Source organism: Moschus berezovskii, chromosome 2 (assembly GCF_049115385.1).
Source record: "Moschus berezovskii isolate FMDL1 chromosome 2, NW_MosBer_1.0, whole genome shotgun sequence".
Taxonomy (NCBI): Eukaryota; Metazoa; Chordata; class Mammalia; order Artiodactyla; family Moschidae; genus Moschus; species Moschus berezovskii.
In genome coordinates this window covers 25,309,867-25,332,697 of record NC_142461.1, presented here as the reverse complement: position 1 = coordinate 25,332,697, position 22,831 = coordinate 25,309,867, and the positions used below count along the sequence as shown (strand labels likewise).

General features: G+C 41.9%; 1 protein-coding gene across 1 annotated transcript in view; it reads left to right on the top strand.

Annotated features, from left to right (window-relative positions):
* Nucleotides 1-21,547, top strand: part of MOGAT1 (monoacylglycerol O-acyltransferase 1) — a 33,567-nt gene extending 12,020 nt beyond the window's left edge. Inside the window, exons 2-6 of the mRNA XM_055398597.2 lie at nucleotides 1,076-1,254; nucleotides 1,799-2,003; nucleotides 10,592-10,766; nucleotides 11,316-11,515; nucleotides 19,679-21,547. Of these exons, the coding sequence (XP_055254572.1) occupies nucleotides 1,076-1,254; nucleotides 1,799-2,003; nucleotides 10,592-10,766; nucleotides 11,316-11,515; nucleotides 19,679-19,833 (914 nt within the window). The 3' untranslated portion in view covers nucleotides 19,834-21,547. The remainder of the gene's footprint in view (nucleotides 1-1,075; nucleotides 1,255-1,798; nucleotides 2,004-10,591; nucleotides 10,767-11,315; nucleotides 11,516-19,678) is intronic.
* The last annotated feature ends 1,284 nt before the right edge of the window (nucleotides 21,548-22,831 follow it).

Sequence of the window (22,831 nt, the reverse complement as noted above, 5' to 3'; positions counted from 1 at the left end):
TGAGCAATTCACTTAACGTCCTTAAGCTGCAATTTTCCCTACTATAAAAACTACATTAGCTCAGTATTATGTAATAAACTAAAAAGGGAAAGCATTTGAAAAAAGAATAGACACAAGTATTGGGCTTCCTAGGTGGTGCTAGTGGCAAAGAACCTGCCTGCCAGTGTGGGAGACATAAGAGATGAGGGTTCTATCCCTGGGTTGGAAAGATCCCCTGAAGGAGGAAGTGGCAACCCACTCCAGTATTCTCATCTGGAGAATTGCATGGACAGAGGAGCCTGGTGGGCTGTGGTCCATAGGATTGCAAAGAGTTGGACACAACTGAAGCAGCTTAGCAAGCACGCACAAGCATGCAGACGCGTATATGTGTGACTGAATCACTTTGCCGCACACCTGAAATTAACACAACATTGGTAATCAACTATATGTGACAATAAAAAGCTAAAAAATGTATCTCATTTCTAAATTATACCCTTTTGTGAAAAATTGCTTTCTAGACTTTTAAAAAGCAAAGAAATTGAAGCCCAGGAAAAAAAGAAAGAAACGACATTAGGAATGTTCCAGCTGCTTCTATGATGTTGTGGCTATATGAGGATTAAACTTAAAAATATTTTGGTGAAGCCCATAACATTGAAGTTTCCATATACTATACATCCAGGAAATGCTAAGTCATACTATACCATTCCTGTCTTGTCACATTGCCTCAGTTGAATGGAGGCTCAGTTAAACTTACTTTGTACGTATTAGATCCTCCTACCTTGGGCCACCTAATGCAAAGAACTGATTCCCTGGAAAAGACCCTGATGCTGGGAAAGATTGAGGGCAAGAGGAGAAGGGGGCAACGGAGGATGAGTTGGTTGGATGGCAACACTGACTCAATGGACATGAATTTGAACAAACTCTGGGAGGTAGTGGAGGACAGAGGAGCCTGGCATGCTGCAGTCCAGGGGGTCACAAAGAGTCGGCTGCAACTTAGCGACTGAACAACAACACCACCACCTTGAACCAGTGATTGCATGTACAGTGGGCAGATTCTAACGGACCCCAGTTCCTGAGGTCTTCCCCTTTCTTACAGCTCAGGTATGCCTCGTAATTATCGTGTTCCTGATCATACGCAACTACTGGTTCCTCTACCTCCCTTACTTGACATGGCTTTACTTTGACTGGCAAACCCCAGAGCAAGGAGGCAGAAGATCCGAATGGGTCAGAAGCTGGACCATTTGGAGGTACTTTAAGGACTATTTTCCAATTCATGTGAGTAGAACTGTTTTACATAGTATGGTTTTGAGCTGAGAAAAACATGCAAATGTGTTTTTATCACATATTTTTCAAGCTTTTTCCTTTTTAGAGAAAGAGAGCCTGACATTCAGCCCAAGTTACTAAATGGAGTCTAAGCTAAATTGACAAAATTTAAAAGGCTGTGTGTGAAGGGCTCAGGACACAGTTGAAAAATGTGAATACAGGTCTACCCCAGGGAGGGTTTCCCTGGTGGCTCAGATGGTGAAGAAACTGCAATGGGAGAGACTTGGGTTCATCCCTAGATCAGGCAGATCCCTTGAAGAAGGGAATGGCAAACCACTCCAGTATTCTTGCATGGATGGAGGAGCCTGGTGGGCTGTAATCAGTAGGGTCGCAAAGAGTGCGACATGACTAAGAGACTAACACACACCATCCCAGGAAACTAAAACGAGTCAAGTTTCCCATTTCCTCTTGAATGTAGAACTGCGTCCTTTTGTTTCTTATTGGAAACTAATCGGGTAACACTTTATTTTTTTATGTCAACATAAACACACTGTAGCTCATCAAAACCTGGGACTTGGATCCGAGTCACAACTACATATTTGGGTTTCACCCCCATGGAGTGCTTGTGGTTGGAGCCTTTGGAAACTTTTGTACAAATTATTCCGACTTCAAGGAGCTGTTTCCCGGCTTTACCTCCTATCTTCACGTGCTGCCGTATTGGTTCCGGTGTCCGCTCTTCCGGGAATATCTGATGAGTAGTGGTAAGTGAAGGCAGATCACTGTTTCCACAGTGTTCTGGGGTGGCAGGACCACACGAAATGTTCTCTCTGAAGCCAACCAGGTTTATGGTTTCTTAGAGTACAACTCTGTGTCTTTATCCCTGTCTCACACTTCATATGCTGTTTGGATGGTTCTTGCTTTCCCCCACCGGACTGGAAACACCAGGAAGACAGAAAGAAAGTGTTAGTCGCCTAGTCGTACCTGGCTCTTTGCGACCCCGTGGACTGTAGTCCGCCAGGCTTCTCTGTCCATGGGATTCTCCAGGCAAGAATACTGGAGTGGGTTGCCAATTCCTTATTTCCTTCTCCAGGGGATCTTCCTGACCCTGGGTCTCCTGTACTGCAGGCAGATTCTTTACTGTCTGAGCCACAAGACTATGTATTTTTCACTCCCATAATTCTGTAAGTAACTAGCATAGTATCTAGCATAGTACTTGGGATTTAGGAATGTCCAATAGACGTTAATTCAATGAAAGTATAAATTAATGAATGCATTTTGTGTATCCAGATGAGAAAGAAATAATCATGCTTGGAGCAAGTAAGTAATAAATGGTACCTTTGGAGAGGTGCTTTGTCTGCTTTTATGAATATTAGAAATTGAAAATGTACTCCAATGTGTATTGGAATAATGGCAATTTATAAGCTAAACACACTGAATCTGCTATCTTTTTCCTCCCAGATTAAGCACAACTTGGCTCAGAAATTTTACTCTGCTACTCTGAACTAGTGGAAGACTTTCAGATTAGGGAAACCATAATTCTCCCAATTCTGAAAATAAAATTCAGTAAAAGTTCTGTAAAGATATTATATGAGTGTGTCCAGAAGTCTAAGATTGTGTTAATAGCTCTTATTTCAACTTAATAAGTAGGCTCAATTTATTTGGTTTTCCAACTTGACCAATTTACTAAGCGTCAGCTATAGTAACTTACAAAGAGCTTTATGTTTATGATCATTGTGTAGGTTAATTATTATTGTCTTTGCATTTCTTGGACATAATGAAAAATGGATAATCTCTTGGGAAAATTGTAATTTCAGGATCAGAACTTATTCAGAGTTAGAATTGCTCATGGTCTTCCAGGTTTTGATTACTTCTTATTAATTTCTCAACTCTCTGTTGTCATTAGATAGCTTGTTGGAAATCACTAAACATCCTTGCCTGGGTTTCCAGGTTCTGTTTATGGACCTTCACACATGTAACCCTGGGCTGTGTCCAGCTTAGGCTGTCTCTGCATCTGGCCACTAGAGGGCGCACTATCCCCCATCTCCTGAACTAAGTGGGGAAAAAAAATCCCTTCTTTCCTCTTTTGCAGATGCTGGGTTAGAGTTTTATAAAAGGAAGAAAGTTAAAAGGAAAAGTTTTTTTTTTTTTAATTTCAAAAAATCACAGAAATATATTTACATTAGGTGTGTGTGTTAGTCACTCAATCATGTCCTACTCTTTGTGACCCCATGGACTGTGGCCTGCCAGACGCCTCTGTCCATGGGATTTCCTAGGCAAGAATACTGGAGTGGATAGCCATTCCCTTTTTCAGGGGATCCCAACTCAGGGATCAAACCCAGATCTCAGGCATTACAGGCAGATTCTTTACCATCTGAGCCAGTAGGCAAGCCCTATTTACATTATACGGTTTGCTGATTCGAAGTATAGCCACAGGTGGGTTTGGGTAGTATACTTGGAAGCAGGTGTGGCAAATTTGTGGCAGGAGAGAGGTAGGTGTACCCTCTCGGAGGCCATGTCAACTACAAATAACCAATGAGAGGGTCTTTGTCCACGTGGTCCCACTGTTGTTTTCTAGAACTGGCATTTGAGATGAAGCTGGTCTACTGTCACTGGCTCATGACATCATGAGATCTTCCCTGTTGCTGTCACCTGTAATGTCCTAAAGCTAAATAAAAACATCCAAACTTGTAGCCAGGGAAAGTTTGGACTGTCCTTGTCTCTAAGTTTAGGGAGTTCTCATCCCTTCATAGAACTGGCCTCCTAGAACTGCCCCTGGTCCAAAGCTGCCCCTCTACTCTGCGCCTGCCTTGGTGGCTGCCTCTCTGAGGGGGAAAGACAGACAGCCATGTGCCCCAGACCTCACTTAGTAAGGAACCCATTGTTCTTGTTTGGTCGCTAAGTTGTGTTCAACTCTTTGCGACCCTATAGACTGCAGCATGCTAGGCTCCTCTGTCCATTGGACTCTCCAGGCAAGAATATTGGAGTGGGTTGCCATTTCCTTCTCCAGGGGATCTTCCCAACCCAGGGATTGAACCCACGTCTCCAGCATTGGCAGGTGGATTCTTTACCACTGAGATTCTCTACCTTAGGAAGTCCTAAGTAACCCATTGCATTTCAGAAATCCTCTGCTGATGGTATTTTACTCTTACCAAGATTTCTGTGGCTATAAGTCTTTGCAAGTCCTATGTCCATGCCATTCCTCTTGGTGCATTTTGGTAAATCTCTACTCAGCAGATGTTGGCTGGAGTACACGATGTGTTTCAAGGTTTTATGTCTACTCATTAAGGGTGAGCAGGCAGTTGAGATCAGATCATAGCAGCCTTATCTATAATATATACACTTTAGATTTTTTTTCTTGTAGCTTAGCCATGAGGAACTTGTGAGGGATTTGAACAAAGTAGGGACCTGATAGGATTTTGCACAGTAAGTCATATAGGCAGCAGCTTGGAGATAAGTTAGAGATGAGCCTGGAGACTGAAGATGAAAGGGCCTATTTCAGTCATCAAGGGACAAGTGATAAGGGCTAAACTGGCACAGTGGCTGTGGTAGTGGAACTAGAGAACAAGGAATCAATATGAAAAATAGTTGATAGAGTTGACAAAACTTGGGGTTCCCAGGGGGCTCAGTGGTAGAGAATTCACCTGCTGATGCAGGAGACTCAAGAGAAGCAGGTTCAATCTCTAGGTTGAGAAGATACCCTGGAGGAGGAAATGGCACCCCACTCCAGGATTCTTGCCTGGAGGAGCCTGGTGGGCTACAGTCCATGGGGTTGCAAAGAGTTGGACATGACTGAGCACACACACAGTGCAATGATATTTAGTGACTGATTCAGCCTCATGAGGGCAGCAGTTGTGTTTCATTGTCTTATCAGCATCTAGCACAATGTCCTACCTGTAGCAGATGTTCAGTGTTTTTGAATGAATGAGTGAGTGATGAATGAACATGGTGGCTGAAAAGAGGGGACTGTATATGGAAGGAGCCTACATTCTGACTTGGGGGACTGGATAGATGATAGTCCCAATCGCTTTGATAAATAATATTGGGAGAGAAACAACTTTGTGGAAGAATTTCAGGCACTGGGTTGGGAAGCATGGAGTTTGAGGTGTCTCTAAGCTGGTGAGGTAGAAATATCCTTTGAATGACAGGAGGTGTAGGCCTGGGCCTCAGGAGAAAAACTCCCTGGAGATGGGTTTGGGAGAACTCGGCACACAAGTGGTGGTTGAATCCTTGTGGAGAGATGAGGTTAAAGACATCAGCTGCCATAAAAGAATACTGTAGACTGATTAGCTTGACAACAGAAGTTTATTTCTCGCAGTCTGAAGGCTGGGACGATCTGATGTCTGGTGATGGCCCATGTGCTGGTTTGCAGATAGCCATCTTGTTGTATCTTCACATGGTGGAAAGAGAGAACAAACTAGGTTTGTCCTCTTCCTGTCAGAACATTCATCCTGGGACTTCCCTGGTGGCCAGTGGCTAAGACTCCACGCTCCCAATGCAGGGGTCCTGGGTTTGATCCTTGGTAAGGGGGGAGGAGAAGGGGATGACAGAGAATGAGATGGCTGGATGGCATCACCGACTCTATGGACATGAGTTTGGGTGAACTCCGGGAGTTGGTGATGGACAGGGAGGCCTGGCGTGCTGTGATTCATGGGGTCGCAGAGAGTTGGACACAACTGAGCGACTGAACTGAACTGAACTGAAGGGGTGCTGGAAAAGACTCTTGAGAGTCCCTTGGACTGCAAGGAGATCCAACCAGTCCATTCTAAAGGAGATCAATCCTGGGTGTTCATTGGAAGGACTGATGCTGAAGCTGAAACTCCAATACTTTGGCCACCTCATGCGACGAGTTGACTCACTGGAAAAGAGTCTGATGCTGGGAAGGATTGGGGGCGGGAGGAGACAGGGACGACAGAGAATGAGATGGCTGGATGGCATCACTGACTCTATGGACATGAGTTTGGGTGAACTCCGGGAGTTGGTGATGGACAGGGAGGCCTGGCGTGCTGTGATTCATGGGGTCGCAGAGAGTTGGACACAACTGAGCGACTGAACTGAACTGAACTGAAGGGGTGCTGGAAAAGACTCTTGAGAGTCCCTTGGACTGCAAGGAGATCCAACCAGTCCATTCTAAAGGAGATCAATCCTGGGTGTTCATTGGAAGGACTGATGCTGAAGCTGAAACTCCAATACTTTGGCCACCTCATGCGACGAGTTGACTCACTGGAAAAGAGTCTGATGCTGGGAAGGATTGGGGGCGGGAGGAGACAGGGACGACAGAGAATGAGATGGCTGGATGGCATCACTGACTCGATGGACATGAGTTTGAGTGAACTCCGGGAGTTGGTGATGGACAGGGAGGCCTGGCGTGCTGTGATTCATGGAGTCACAAAGAGTCGGACACAACTGAGCGACTGAACTGAACTGAACTGAAGGGAACAAGATCCTGCATGTGGCGTATAAGGGTTCTCATACCACAACTAAAGATCCTGAGTGCTGCAACTAAGATCCTGAACAGCCAAATTCATTAATTAGAATAGATAAATAAAGAATAAAAAACATTAATCCCATTCAGGAGGCCTCCACTCTTATGAACTAATTATCTCCCAAAGGCCCCACGTCTTAATACCATCCTATTAGGGGTTCGAGTTTCAACATATGAATTTTGGAGGAATATAAACATTTAGTCTCTAACAGCCCTGAGAAATACCAACTTTTAAGCATGGTCTGAAGAAGGGACGCCTCAGGAGGAAACTGAGAAATGGACAGAGTCAAGAGAGGACTGCCAGGTGTCTGAAAATCCAAGGGGCTCTGTTCAGTGGAAGTGATGCCTCCGCGCCCATTCAGGGCGCGCATAGAAGAACGGCCGTGCCCTGAACTCAGCGAGAGTTCACACCCCTCAGTGCCCAGGCTCTCCACCCTCTAACCCACTCTCCTCTGCTTCTTCTCTGCAGAGAGTAGCTGGTTTTTCAGAATCCTGTCTTTATTTTATATTCCCCCAGCAATAGAAATACACAGTAAAATGAGCATGTTATTTCCTTTAAGAGATGAAGTGCTATGTCTTGATAAAGCTAGCACATTCTTTTATGACTAAAGTAAAAAAGGATAAAATCAAGAATGGAAGGAAACAATAAGACATTAAGAGGGGACTGTCTCTGAATTATGGGTCACAAGTTGTTTGTGTTTTCATCTTTATTCTTTTTCTTCAAGAGTTCATAGTATTTTCCTCCAAGAGTACATTGTGCTTTTAAAATCTGAAAAGGAGTCTTTAAACTTATTTTTACATGGGAAAGCCTCATATAAAGACTGAACAGTTATGTAACTTATGTCTTAAACAATTTACCACCAAGTCAAACTAGACATTTTGGAATCATGCACAGATTTAGCCATTGATACAGGTTATTTGTCAGATGTCTCAATTTTTTTTGAAACCATTTACATTATAAATCCATACTTGAGAAATAAAAATCCATATAGAATACCTGAAAACAAATCATTGGTGTGCAAAAGATCAGTGCAACCTCTTGGAGGGTATATTGTTTGGTTCTGAGCAAGGATCTGCCAGGGTAATGATCACGACTACCACATACAGCTGTGCAGGCTGTGCACTGAACAACTTCAGGAGACACCTTTTACTTAAAATGCAGTTTGAGTGGAGTCTGTAGAATTCAGCAGTACATAACTTACTCAAATAACTGGAGACTTAGTAATAATCAAGTGACATTTTAAAGACCTAACCCATCACCTGCCAAAATGTTAGATCTTATTAATGGAATCTATTATCAAAAATTTGGCTATGGAAAAATTATAAACCCACATCAGTTCAGTTCAGTCGCTCAGTTGTGTCCGACTCTCCGCGACCCCATGAATCACAGCACGCCAGGCCTCCCTGTCCATCACCAACTCCCGGCGTTTACTGAAACTCATGCCCACAGAGTCAGTGATGCCATCCAGCCATCACATTCTCGGTTGTCCCCTTCTCCTCCCGCCCCCAACCTTTCCCAGCATCAGAGTCTTTTCCAGTGAGTCAACTTGTCGCATGAGGTGGCCAAAGTATTGCAGTTTCAGCTTTAGCATCAGTCCTTCCAATGAACACCCAGGATCGATCTCCCTTAGAATGGACTGGTTGGATCTCCTTGCAGTATAAGGGACTCTCAAGAGTCTTCTCCAACACCACAGTTCAAAAGCATCAATTCTTCGGCCATCAGCTTTCTTCACAGTCCAACTCTCACATCCATACATGACCACGGGAAAGACCATAGCCTTAACTAGATGGACCTTTGTTGGCAAAGTAATGTCTCTGCTTTTTAATATATTATCAAGGTTGGTCATAACTTTCCTTCCAAGGAGTAAGCGTCTTTTAATTTCATGGCTGCAATCAGCATCTGCAGTGATTTTGGAGCCCCCAAAAATAAAGTCTGACACTGTTTCCAAGGTTTTTCCATCTATTTCCCATGAAGTGATGGGACCAGATGCCATGATCTTAGTTTTGTGAATGTTGAGTTTCAAGCCGACTTTCTCACTCTCCTCTTTCACTTTCATCAAGAGGCTTTTGAGTTCCTCTTCACTTTCTGCCATAAGGGTGGTGTCATCTGCATATCTGAGGTTATTGATATTTCTCCCAGCAATCTTAATTCCAGCTTGTGCTTCTTCCAGCCCAGCGTTCCTCATGATGTACTCTGCATATAAGTTAAATAAGCAGGGTGACAATATACAGCCTTGACACACTCCTTTTCCTATTTGGAACCAGTCTGTTGTTCCATGTCCAGTTCTGACTGTTGCCTCCTGACCTGCATACAGGTTTCTCAAGAGGCAGGTCAGGTGGTCTGGGATTCCCATCTCTTTCAGAATGTTCCACAGTTTATTGTGATCCACACAGTCAAAGGCTTTGGCATAGTCAATGAAGCAGAAATAGATGCTCTTCTGGAACTCTCTTGCTTTCTCCATGATCCAGCGGATGTTGGCAATTTGATCTCTGGTGCCTCTGCCTTTTCTAAAACCTGCTTGAACATCTGGGAGTTCACAGTTCACATATTGCTGAAGCCTGGCTTGGAGAATTTTGAGCATGACTTTACTAGTGTGTGAGATGAGTGCAATTGTGCCCACATAGTAAGCAGTGTAGGAAATTTTGTTTAATATTTGCTAGTGCCGTAAATCAGAGGTCCTCATCTTCTGGGTTCTAATGTCTGATGATCTGAAATGGAGCTGATGTAATAATACTATAAATAAAGTGCACAATAAATGTTCAGTCAGCTCAGTTCAGTCACTTAATCGTGTCCAACTCTTTGTAACACCATGGACCAAAGCACGCCAGACCTCCTTGTCCATCACCAGCTCCTGGAGTTTACCCAAACTCATGTCCATTGATTTAGTGATGCCATCTAACCATCTCATCCTCTATCGTCCCCTTCTCTTCCTGCTGTCAATCTTTCCCAGCATCAGGGTCTTTTCCATTGAGTCAGTTCTTTGCATCAGGTAGCCAAGGTATTAGAGTTTCAGCTTTAACATCAGTCCTTCCAATGAGCACTCAGGGATCTCCTTTAGGATGGACTTGTTGGATCTCCTTGCAGTCCAAGGGACTCTCAAGAGTCTTCTTCAACACCACAGTTCAAAAGCATCAATTCTTTGGTACTCAGCTTTCTTTATAGTCCAACTCTCACATCCATATATGACTAATGGAAAAACCATAGATTTGACTAGATGGACTTTTGTTGGCAAGGTAATGTCTCTGCTTTTTAATGTGCTATCTAAGTTGATCATAACGTTCCTTCCAAGGAGTAAGCGTCTTTTGATTTCCTGGCTGCAGTCACCATCTGCAGTGATTTTGGAGCCCCCAAAAATAGTCTGCCACTGTTTCCACTGTTTCCCCATCTGTTTGCCATGAAGTGATGGGACCGATTGCCATGATCTTAGTTTTCTGAATGCTGAGCTTTAAGCCAGCTTTCTCACTCTCCTCTTTCACTTTCATCAAGAGGCTCTTTAGTTTTTCTTCACTTTCTGCCTTAAGGGTGGCGTCATCTGCATATCTGAGGTTACTGATATTTCTCCCGGCAATCTTGATTCCAGCTTGTGCTTCATCCAGCCCAGCGTTTCTCATGATGTACTCTGCGTAAAAGTTAAATAAGCAGGGTGACAGTATACAGCCTTGACGGACTCCTTTTCCTATTTGGAACCAGTCTGAATGCACTTGAATCATCCCCAAACCACCCCTGATTCCCCCCCAGCCCATGGAAAAATTGTCTTCCATGAAACCAGTCCCTGGTGCCAAAAAGGATGGGGACTGTTGCCATAGATTCTTAAGATCAGAATGTTAAAGGGCAATTAGTTCTCACCTTCTGTTTTATTCACTAAGGGCCAGTCTCTGTTTCCAAGAAAAGTGTGTCCCACGTGTTAAGCAAAGAGGGAGGTGGAAACATCTCAGTGATTGTGCTTGGGGGCGCAGAGGAATCACTGGATGCCCATCCTGGAAAGTTCACTCTGTTCATCCGCCAGCGGAAGGGATTTGTGAAAATTGCTCTGACCCACGGGTAAGTGGCTTTTCATTTCAGGCAACTGGGTCAGGGAAGCTAACCCATTATTAAGTGAACTCAAAGAAGAAATTTTTCTGGCCCTTAAAGACAGACCTCGTCACTGACCTTCCGATGAATACAGATGTGAATATTTATGGGAAATAGAAGACAACCTTCCCTGTAAGATAACTCAGTGTCATGGCATCCAGCCATTCAACTTGTCTATAAGAGCAGAACAAGCAAAATACAAAATTTCATAGGCACAGTATAGATTTCCAACCAAATGAACAAATGAACCAGGGCCAAAACCATAAATGAAAAGGAACCTTCCTGGAACCTTGATTTTCTATAGAATAAAATTCCACAAATCACTAAGACTGCTGAGGTACCTCTCCAAAGGACTTCAGGAGTAAGTCAGTTGCAATACATGGAACATAAACTCAGCACTCCATGGAGGCTTGGGGACATGAAACAATCGTGAGGAATCTGTTGCAGGCCAGCTGAGCTAAATGAAATATTTAAATCCTTTTCATTGAAAATGCTTATTCTTCCTCCTTTTATTTCCAGTGCTTATTTGGTGCCAGTGTTTTCTTTTGGGGAAAATGAACTATTTAAACAAGTTAGCAACCCCGAAGGATCATGGCTTCGGAATGTGCAGGAGAAACTACAGAAGATCATGGGATTTGCTTTGCCACTGTTCCACGCCAGAGGAATTTTTCAGTACAGTTTTGGCCTGATGCCCTATAGGAAGCCCATTCACACTGTTGGTATGTACCTCAAATACTGGAGGCTTGTTAAACTGAGCGAAAGGATTATCTTACTTTGAGCTATGTCTATTGTTACTGAAGTAGCTTTGAGTAAGACCTTCCTAAAGTAATAGTCCTATCGGTGTTATTTGACCTTCCTTTACAGTATGCTTTTTATTTATGAAATGACTGTGTTTTCCATTTGAATGGGAATCAACTACTCTCAAAAATATTGTTGTTGCACTCCAAATAGAATCCAATTTTAGAAGCAGAGCTTCTAATACACTATGATGAATCTATTTCTCTGTACTAGAAGATGATAACATAACAAGTCTTTGAATACATTACATCAGAGTCTCTTGTGAAATTTTGTGTATAATAGATGTCTTCATCATGTTTAGTTCACACAGGCATCAGTTTCTACCCACAAAGCATTTTTTTCCCCAACTAGGTATATTTATATGTGTTCTAATATAGGGCTTCCCAGGTGGCTGAGTGGGTGAAGAATCTGCCTGCGATGCAGGAGATGTGGGTTCAGTCCCTCAGTTGGGAAGATCTCCTGGAGGAGTGCATGGCAACCCATTCCACTATTCTTGCCTGGAGAATCTCAGAGGAGCCTGGCAGGCTACAGTCTAGAGAGACACAAAGGGTCAGACATGACTACATCAACTGAACACTCTCTCACAGACTGATTTTCCTTTTAAAAATGGCATGTTTGGGTTTTGGGGGCATTGAGATGGGGGAGGAGGGTAACGACCATGTTAATAGAAGAACAGAGGAGGAAAGTAATTGCTCCTGAGGTTGAAAAGGGGTTTGGAGAGTGGAAAAGGAGAAAGTGCTGAGTCGATTGCTAATAGCAGATTAGCCAAACTAGATACACATATGAAATGGAAGTAATAATGTCACCATGAATGGCCCGTTAAATGAAATTCCAGCATTTTTTTAGATCTATCCCCATGGAATGGGAATTTACTGCCATCAGTTTATAACGCTTTGCATTTCTCATGCAGTCACATGACATATTTTAAAATGCTGTTTTTAACTCAAATGGAATGTTAACAGTTGATTAATCAGTGTAATAGGAATACTGAGATAAGCTTGCAGTTATATTTTTCAAGATAAATGGTTCCATTTTTTTGTCATAATATTAGTTTTGATCCCTTATGTGCAAAGTATGGTCACTGGTATTTTGGGGGATATGAGGGAAATTATATGATATGATTTTTCATGGGTCATTCTCATTGGACATAATTTATAAAGAAACCACCATGTATTTTCTGTACATGTGTCACAAGTAGTATGTCATTTACACATTTTATCTGAGTTATCAGTTTGTCAAAGTAGGATAGACTGTTTACATATGTTGTATTTTATTACATAGTAATAGAAGCTGATTTCAATGTCCCATATATCATGACAATGGGGAGAGAGAAAGGAAGTGAGTTTAGACTTCAAGAACAGCTGTAAACAGTCCCAGTTCCTTGCAAGAATGTTGCCTTTTCTTTGTTTCTGCCTCATGGAGCTCCAGGCGACAGGAATTTTACTCTGTTTGCTGTGTCCCCAGTGCTCTCAGGGCAGGAGCTCAGGACACATTTGTGAATCAACAAACTAGTCTTTAGTGAGGCCTGTCTGATTGTAATTCTCAAGTTTTCAGAAATCAAACAAGTACATAGTAACAAAAATTTTTAAATCAATTTCCCAGGTGGCTCAGTGGTAAAGAACCAGCCAGGTAATACAGGAGATGTGAGGTCGATTTCTGGGTCAGGAAGATCCCCTGGAGAAGGAAACGGCAACCCACTCCAGTATTCTTGCTTGGGAAATCCCATGAAGAGAGGAGCCTGCTGGGCTACAGTACACAAAGAGTCGGACATGACTGAGCATGCACACACGTGTGTTATTTTTCTTAAGATTTTTTTGATGTGGATCATTTTGAAAGTCTTTATTGACTTTGTTAAAATATTGCTTCTGTTTTTATGTTTTTGGTTTTTTGGTTGTGAGGTTTGTGGGATCTTAGCTTCCTGACCAGGGATCAAATTCTCACCCCCTGCACTGGAAGGCAAAGTCTTAACCACTGGACCACCAGGAAAGTCCCTCAATTTACTAATAAGTTCAAGTTGTAGAGCCAGTACCAGTAATGTGATGGAAAGTTGTTTGGGCAAGAAAGTAAAATACAAGGGAAACTTGATATTTAAAAGAGGAAATTTCATGTGTTGTAGTAGATGTTGGTTTTAATTTTAAAATTTCACGTTGAAAAATTTCAAATGCTCAGAAAAATCTCATGAGTAGTAGAATGAACTCCTGTGTTCCTTTCTCCTAGACGCACCGTGTGTTAACATTTTTGCTACAGTTTTTTTTCTCTCTCTAATAATATCACAAATACACTTTATACTATTGTTATCACTGAACTATTTAAGTAAGTGCAGACAACATGACCATTTGTCCCTCATTACTTTATGTATTTCTCTTAAGAACAAGATTATTCTCTTTCATAGTATCGGTAGGATACAGGAATTTAACATCAGTTAAATGCTATTAACTGTGTACACTCCGTATTCAAATTTCATCAGTTGCCACAATCACTTTCTTTTTAGTTGTGGGTTTTGGTGAAGGGCAGTATTTTTTCCCAAAGCAGGATCATACATTGCATTTAATTTTCACGTTTCATTCAGTTCAGTTCAGTCGTTTCATTAGTCTACTTTAAACTGGATTAGTTTTTAAAATTTTCTTTGTCTTTATGGGATGAGCAGTTTTTCTTTGTCTTTATGGCGTGAGCATGATCGAGTCAATGATGTCTATGACTTATTCTCAAATGGTTCTACAAAAACCAAAATAATAATACATGTGTATATCTATATACATACTGTGTATGTGTATGTGTAAAATGTTTGAAATTGGTGAGTCTAGAGGAAGGGCATGCAAGTGCTTATTGTATTATTTTTTATATAAGTTTGAATTATTTTTTTATAAAAAAAGTTAGAGAAAGGAATGTACCTTATTTAAATAAAACTGATTTGGAGCCCACTTGAAGACAAAAGTAGTCCATTTCGTTTCAAATAGTTATTCTACTATGAGGGATAAAAAGGCTAAGGGATTTTTCTGAAATATCGGGTTGGCCAAAAAGTTCTTTAAGGTTTTCCATAACATCGTACTGAAAAACCTGAACAAACTTTTTGGCCAACCCAATAGAAAGAAAGAGGAACCTAATTTAAATTTTAATTATAAAGTAGGGATTGTTGTTGTTGTGCTCAGTCTCTCAGTACTGTCTGACTCTTTGCAACCCCATGGATTGTAGCCTACCAGGCTCCTCTGTCCGTGGAATTTTCCAGCAAGAATACTAGAGTGGGTTGCCATTTCCTTCTCCAGGGGATCTTCCTGACCCAGAAATCAAACCTGCATCTCTTGCTTCTCTTACATTGGAAAGTAGATTCTTTACCACTGTGCCACCTGAGAGATAGTAATAAGGGGATTGGTATGGTGCCCCGATCAACATATTAAGTGCTCAGTAAATGTAAATGTATGTTTATGTCTGTATGTGTATATATATGCATACACACACACAGACGCCTACATTGGGCATGAGACTCCATTATAAGCCAAAGGTTGTTCTTGAACCCAGGTTTTGACTCTTCCCAACCCCACTCTGCCCAGCTCTCTGCCTGCTCTCTCTCTAGTGTATGGCTGTGTAGCATAAAAAGAAAAAAGAATTCCTATGTTGAGATCATTAGAGAGAGAAACTCAACAGAATTTTCATAATCACAGAAAAACAGAACAAAGACTCCTTATTGTGAAAGATCTACTCTCTGCCTCAATGAGAAGAAAATAATGGACATCTCCAAGCTCTTTTCCAGCTGAAAATACAACAACTCATGAAGTTGCTTATTCTTCATCTAGGGAAATACAGCACAGTATCACAGAAATTAGAGCAAGACTGCTACGTAAGGCAATAAAGACATAACTAATCCTGAACTGTTTGATGGAATTGGAAAATGGAACAAAGGAGCATGCCAGCTATTAAAAGTACCAAAACACAAATGAGAGTTGATTCCCAACTCTGCCACAAGTAGATTTTAGCTGATTTTTTCCAGGGCAATGAATTCTACCTCCAGAATAAACTGATGCAGCTGGTTTTTCCTTTGTGTTATAAAGAGGGAGTCATGCAGCAGTCTGCAACTAACCCAGTCTTATGTTGAAACAGCTTTCTTCTCCTTAGTAGTAAAAATCTCCTTTTTCTGAAAAGAGGGAATTCTGATCTTCTAGGGCTCCGAAGGTGCTTCTCAGATTTGCAAGTTTTTCTTTTGTTACCTCTGTTCTTATCCCTAAAAAGTAATTAGAAAGGTTTCTTACTCTCCAATCCAATTTTGGATTAGTTTAGTAATGAGGGGCAAAAGTGTTGGGTTTAAATCTTAATTCCCTTCGGTTTCTGTTTGTTTTTGTGTATGTGTGTATGAAGTTTGGAAATGTTCAGCATCTCATTTTCTTCAGAGGTTAAATAAGAAAAAGACAATCACAATTTAAAGGGAAAAGTCTTACGATGATAAATTCAATGTATGTGGGTATATTCGAGCTCTTTGAAGTATAATAAAATTATTAGTAGGAAAAGAACAGGATTGAAATGAACTGTAGGCTGCTGCTGCTGCTAAGTTGCTCCAGTCGTGTCCGACTCTGTGCGACCCCATTGATGGCAGCCCACCAGGCTCCCCTGTCCCTGGGATTCTCCAGGCAAGAACACTGGAGTGGGTTGCCATAGGACTCAATAATTCAGAATTCACAAGTCCTAATTGAAGTAAGTGCTTCCCAGGTGGCTCAGTGGTAAAGAATCTGCCTTCCAATGCAAGAAACGTGGGTTTGATCCCTGGGTTAGGGAGATCCCCTGGAGAAGGAGATGGCAACTCATTCCAGTATTTTTGCCTGGGTAATCCCATAGACAGAGGAGCCTGGTAGGCTACAGCCCATGGAATCACAAAAAGGGTCTGATACAACTTAGAGACTGAACAACAATCTGAGTAATCTAGGAGCAAAGTGAAAGACTTCATCTTCTCAGACCACTTAGACCCGGTGTCACCATAAATCCCCCTCCCACCCAGGATAGTTGCATTTAATCTCTCTCTGTGATAATTTCACTAGAAAACAAACCATTTCTATGAAACCACAAATTTGCTAGTAGATTTACAGGTAGATTTCTCACTATGCATGTGAATTTCTCAGGTTTTTTGGGGGGTGGGGAATCAAACAACAACAAAGATTAGAGCTAGAAATGTGTGTGTGCTTAGTTGTCCAGTCGTGTCTGACTCTTTGCCTTCTTATGGACTATAACCTGCCAGGCTCCTCTGTCCATGGGATTCCTCAGGCAAGAATACTGGAGTGGGTAGCCATTCCCTTCTCCAGGCGATCTTCCTGACCCAGGGATTGAACCTGGACCTCCTGCATTGCAGGCAGATTCTTTACTGTCTGAGCCATGAAGGGAGCCTTAGAGCTAGAAGGAAGCCTCAAGATCACCTATTCTTGTATCCTATTGTTGTTCAGTCACCAAGTCATGTCTGACTCTTTGCAACTCAATGGACTGCAGCACGCCAGGCTTCCCTGTCCTTCACTGTCTCCTGGAGCCTCTGTCCCTGTCCTTCTCCTCCTACCCTTAATCTTTCCCAGCATCAGGGTCTTTTCCAGTGAGTCAGTTCTTCACATCAAGTGGCCAAATTATTGGAGCTTCAGCTCCAGCATCAGTCCTTCCAATGAATATTCAGGGTTGATTTCCTTTAGGATTGACTGGTTTGATCTCTTTGCTATCCAAAGGACTCTCAAGAGTCTTTTCCAGCACCACAATTCAAAAGCATCAATTCTTTGGCACTCAGCCTTTGTGGTTCAACTCTCACATCTATACATGACTGCTGGAAAAATCATAGCTTTGATTTATCCGATACATATACATATGAAAATTAAGGTCAGAGAGGAAGTTACTTACTAGCTGGGTGAACCTGCTGGGGAGTTAGCCCTGGATGTGGTCTAGCCTGGTGCCTCTTGTGCAACACCAGCCCCTGTTTGCATCAATTTTCAGCCTCTCCTAGTCTGTATTTCAACCACAACTGACATGGGAGTTCCCTGGTGGCCCACTGGTTAGGACTTGGTGCTTTCACTGCCCTGGACCTGGGTTCAGTTCCTAGTTGGGGAGCTAAGATCTCACAAACCATGTGGGGGTGGGGGGAAAGGCAACCACAACTGACGGTGATACTGTTATGTTGAATCACAAAGGACTGATGCTTACTATATATGTTTGACATCCAGGCTTTCGAGGAAAACTCTATATGAGCTTCTTGAGGCTATATCTAGCTAAAAATATAGGAATTTGAGAATACTAATGTTGCAGTGAGGATACACACACACACACACGATGGATAGATTATATATAACCTTGTATATAAATATAGATATAGATCTTAATATATGATGCATTATGATACATATGTGTGTGTTTGTGTCTGTATCATTCCCTTCCTTGAACTCCCTAACCTCCCATACTGTTATCATACTTCTTTCTGCTATTATTTATCACTTCCTCTTTCTCTGGTTTCTTTTTAACTAATCACGCTTTGTTACTGACATGGATTGAGCCTTGGAGGTAGCATGAGGAGACTCCACTTAGGCAAAGGAAGCCCTGCAAGTGCCATTCTGTTATTACAGCCCCAATCCCATGGACGGAGGAGCCTGGTAGGCTGCAGTCTGTGGGGTCGCTCAGGGTCGGACACGACTGAGCGACTTCACTTTCTCTTTTCACTTTCACACATTGGAGAAGGAAATGGCAACCCACTCCAGTGTTCTTGCCTGGAGAATCCCAGGGACGGCGGAGCCTGGTCGGCTGCTGTCTATGGGGTCGCACAGAGTCGGACACGACTGAAGTGACTTAGCAGCAGACCTCATGCCAAAGCTGACGAAAAGTAATAAGCAGTTTGCTGCTCAGCCATTGACGTTGACCATCCTGTACATTTGCAACTCTTGGCATTAGTAGCAGCATCAGGCCAGCAGAGGGCTCAATGCACAGCAGAGAGGACTGAAGAGCAGGTGGCAGAGCCACGTGTATCTAGTCTTTAAAAATCTGAGACAAGTGAGGTAAAAGTTATTTATTATATAAATGCTAGGCTTAAAAGAATTAGTCCGTTTTTTATTTATACAGGTAATACTAGTGCCTTCTCATTGTAGAAAATTGACACAATGCAGATAAAATATAAGTCCCCCAGCTCTCCCTTCTTCCCTCCATGTAAGGGCTAGCAGTGTCTCTTGGCTGACTTTCTTAGTAGACTAAAAGCTTATAACACACCTAGATATAGAACATTTTCAACAAATAGGATTATGATATATTATTATTTTACAACTTTCCCCTTCCTCCTGCATTTTAAACTTTTGCATATGTGTATGAACACATATATATTTCATTTTTTTACATTAAGCTATGTAATTGCATATAACAGATTAGTTTCAAGTGTTAGTTTGATATTTGTGTATATTGTAAAAGGATCACCACAGTAAGTCTATTTAATATCTGTCACCATACATGGTTTCAAAAATATTATTTCAGTTTTCAAAAAAAACTGCTGCCTAGAATTCCGTTGAATGAATGGTCTGTGATTTGTTTAATAATTTTCTCTATGAAGATTTTTTGTTTGGTTTTGTTTTGTGCTGTTACACACAGTGGGACCCTTGTGATTAGGTGTGTTTTCTAGTCCAGAGACTTGGCAGTGAAGATGTATATTCTTTTCATTTTTTAGGATGACATTACAAAGAGCCAGATTAGAGGGTTGATGGCTCATGAGTCAAGACTTCCCCGGGCAGTGAAAATAGAGCACTGTGGTCTGGCTGTCAGCTGTACCAGAGGGAGAGAGCTGGTGACGTGCACACACAGCCATGTGCTTGCGCCCCACAGCTGCAGCCAGCACAGTAGTTCATTTGACTTCAAGTCAAAACCACCAGTGCCCTGACAATCCAGCACGTGCGGAGAAGGAAGTCTCTTTATTTGTCACCAGAAGAGATGGTGTGACCACTGCAGGCAGCCAGTAAAATGAAGAAGGGATGGGAGCTGGCAGGCCTGACAGCTTCTGATTGGAAGATCTTTCTAGAGCTGTCCATTAGAGGTGGTAGTCCGTGGTGGAGTGGTTTTGGTTTCTTACTTAACGATGCATTCTTTGTTTTTTGCAGTTGGCCGGCCAATCCCTGTTCATCAGACCCTGCACCCAACCTCAGAGCAGATTGAGGAGTTGCATCAGACCTACATGGAGGAGCTGAGAAAATTATTTGAAGAACACAAAGGGAAGTATGGTATTCCAGAAAATAAAACTCTCATTTTTAAATAACTGTCATCTTAGAAGACATGCAAGAGAGTGAGAGAACAACCCATTGAAAGAAAAGATATTCTAAATAAAATTTTTTCTTTGACAATGGAATCAAATTTGCAACTGTAAAATATTATGTATGGTGACAGATGTTGATATTTATCTGTGGTAAATAATAATCCAGTGGGTGACTATAGGGGAAGGTCAGAGGTGATGATAAGCCTTTTAAGTGTCTTTAAGTAGGAAGGTAAAAATTGTTTTACAAGTTAAGAAAAGGTTTAGAATTATTCATGTGCTTAAAAACAATAACAGCTTTAAAAGCTAATTAGACCCTTTTATTGACTATCACAGTAATTTAATGTGGTGTTTTCACTGAGTGTGACAGGTGTTGTTCAGCACAGCTGGGGCATTTATGAGCAAGTGTGTAAAATAATTTCCCGAATAGAGCTGGAGAAGATCATTTTTTTTTTTCCTGCTTGAACAGACCATTTGTTAGTGAATAATATTACTTTTAACACTTAGATCATTTGATCCTTTAGGTCATATCAACCAATGCATTTTTATATAACACTGCAGAATTCTTATGCTGTTTTGGAAATAAGATGAATCCACCATATGGAAACCCATGTGGATGAGAGCATTTCTTCTCTTTTCTCATCCTACTCAGAAATATTCATCATTGTCATTTGTTTAGAAATATGCTCATTTGCTACAGATAAGGAGGTCTTTTGGAAAACATGCTTTTGATGGGTTTTAAGATTTTGAGGGGCTTCCCTAATGTCTCAGATGGTAAAGAATCTGCCTGCAATGCTGGAAACTTAGGTTTGATCCCTGGGTCAGGCAGATCCCCTGGAAAAGGGAATGGCAACCCACTCCAGTATTCTTGCCTGGAGAATCCCATGAACAGAGGAGCCTTGTGGGCTACACTCCATGGGGTGGCAAAGAGTTAGACATAACTGAGTGACTAACACACACACAAGCTATTGAAATTCCAAAAGGTTTTCATGGTAATACATGGGTTTTAATTTTCTCCCCTTACAGCTTCTTCAAGTAAGACAAGCTCTGAGAGAAAGTGTCTTTTCTGGTGAGATGTGACCAGTTCACGGTTGACTCGGGTTGGGTGATTCTCCCTAAACCAAAATGTCAGGTCCAAGAGTGGGAACCTTGTCCTTCCTGTTCATGGATGTCTCCTGTGGGCCTGAGTCCACTTATGACACTTAGTACACATGAAATAAATGCTTGTTTAATGGATGTATTTCTAGGTGAACACACAAACAAACTTTGCCATAATGTGAGGAATTTTTAAAGTTATACCAGAAGATGAAACCTATTCTAAGAAAAGACCCACTTTGAGAAGGAGATAATTTATGTCTGCTCTGATTAATTTACCTAGAATTTTGCTATTTAAAGAATCTAGACATCAGTCTCTTTAATTTTGGCACACATAAAATCTTATTTTTAGATGTGTATTAGGGAGTTTATCTCTTCCTTTCTTAGGGTCTCCAGAGGTCTTAATTCAGCCAGGCCAGAAGCCGTTTCTTAAACTCAAAGCATAGTTTTAAGTCCCATATAGTCCTACAGATGGGAAGGGAATATTTTGATAGGAATTTTTTCTACAACACAATGTGAGCAATATTTTGTATTCTATAGTATGATTTGATGGAGATCTCTTCAATTTAAAGGTGCTGATCTAATGTGTTGCTGCTGCTGTTAAGTCCCTTCAGTCATGTCCGACTCTGTGTGACCCCATAGACGGCAGCCCACCAGGCTCCTCCGTCCCTGGGATTCTCCAGGCAAGAACACTGGAGTGGGTTGCCATTTCCTTCTCCAGTGCATGAAAGTGAAAAGTGAAAGTGAAGTCGCTCAGTCGTGTCCGACTCTTAGCGACCCCATGGACTGCAGACTACCAGGCTCCTTCATCCATGAGATTTTCCAGGCAAGAGTACTGGAGTGGGGTGCCATTGCCTTCTCTGGTATATACACTGCTATGTGTAAAATTGATAAGCAGTGAGAATCTACTGTATAGCACAAAGAACATGTAATGAATTGTTACTCCCTAGTATTGAATGATCGGAGAAGGCAATGGCAAGCCACTCCAGTACTCTTGCCTAAAAAATCCCATGGATGGAGGAGCCTGGTGGGCTGCAGTCCGTGGGGTCGCTACGAGTCAGACATGACTGAGCGACTTCACTTTTCCTTTTCACTTTCACACATTGGAGAAGGAAATGGCAACCCACTCCAGTGTTCTTGCCTGGAGAATCCCAGGGATGGGGGAGCCTGGTGGGCTTCCGTCTATGGGGTCACACAGAGTCGGACATGACTGAAGTGATTTAGCAGTAGCAGTATTGAATGATAGAAAGGAAGCAGTCTCAGAGACATTTCTCTGGTTTTTACTTAGAGACTTAAATTATTTCTTAAGAAACACCTTAAGTAGAAGTCACTGCAATGCTGGAGAAATTTTGGTAGCACTCTGTGTTTTATAAATACCAGGAAAGTGAGACAATTGTTTGAACTCACCACATGTCTTGGGGGGACACAATCAAATGAGGAAAGTACAGGAAAAGTCAGGAGGTAAATCTGCATCTCCAGCTAAATGTCATCATGAAGACAGAAAAATGGCCAGGGAGGGACCACAGAGATAGAGCCAGAAGAAGCCTTGGAGACCATTCACTCCTAACTCCATTTACATAGGAACTCAATCCCAAGTCACTTAGTCAATTAGTGGAAGGCCAGAGACTAAAGGTTGATTTGAACATGGAAGCCTGGAGAGTTAGAAAAGAGTGGGATAGTTATTTTCTCTGATTGTATCGATATGACTGCACCTCAGTAAATGAGGTCTTGAAATCCAACCAGAAAGACCTGAAACTCCCAGTTGGTCTGCAAATAGAACAAGGGAGAATCATGCAAACCCTTGGGAATACAAGGAAAGTCAGATTTATCTTTATTCTTATTAGAGCCTAAGATAATTCTTAACCAGAATTTAAGAGCTATTTAAAAAAAAAAAAGCAGCTGTGACAAC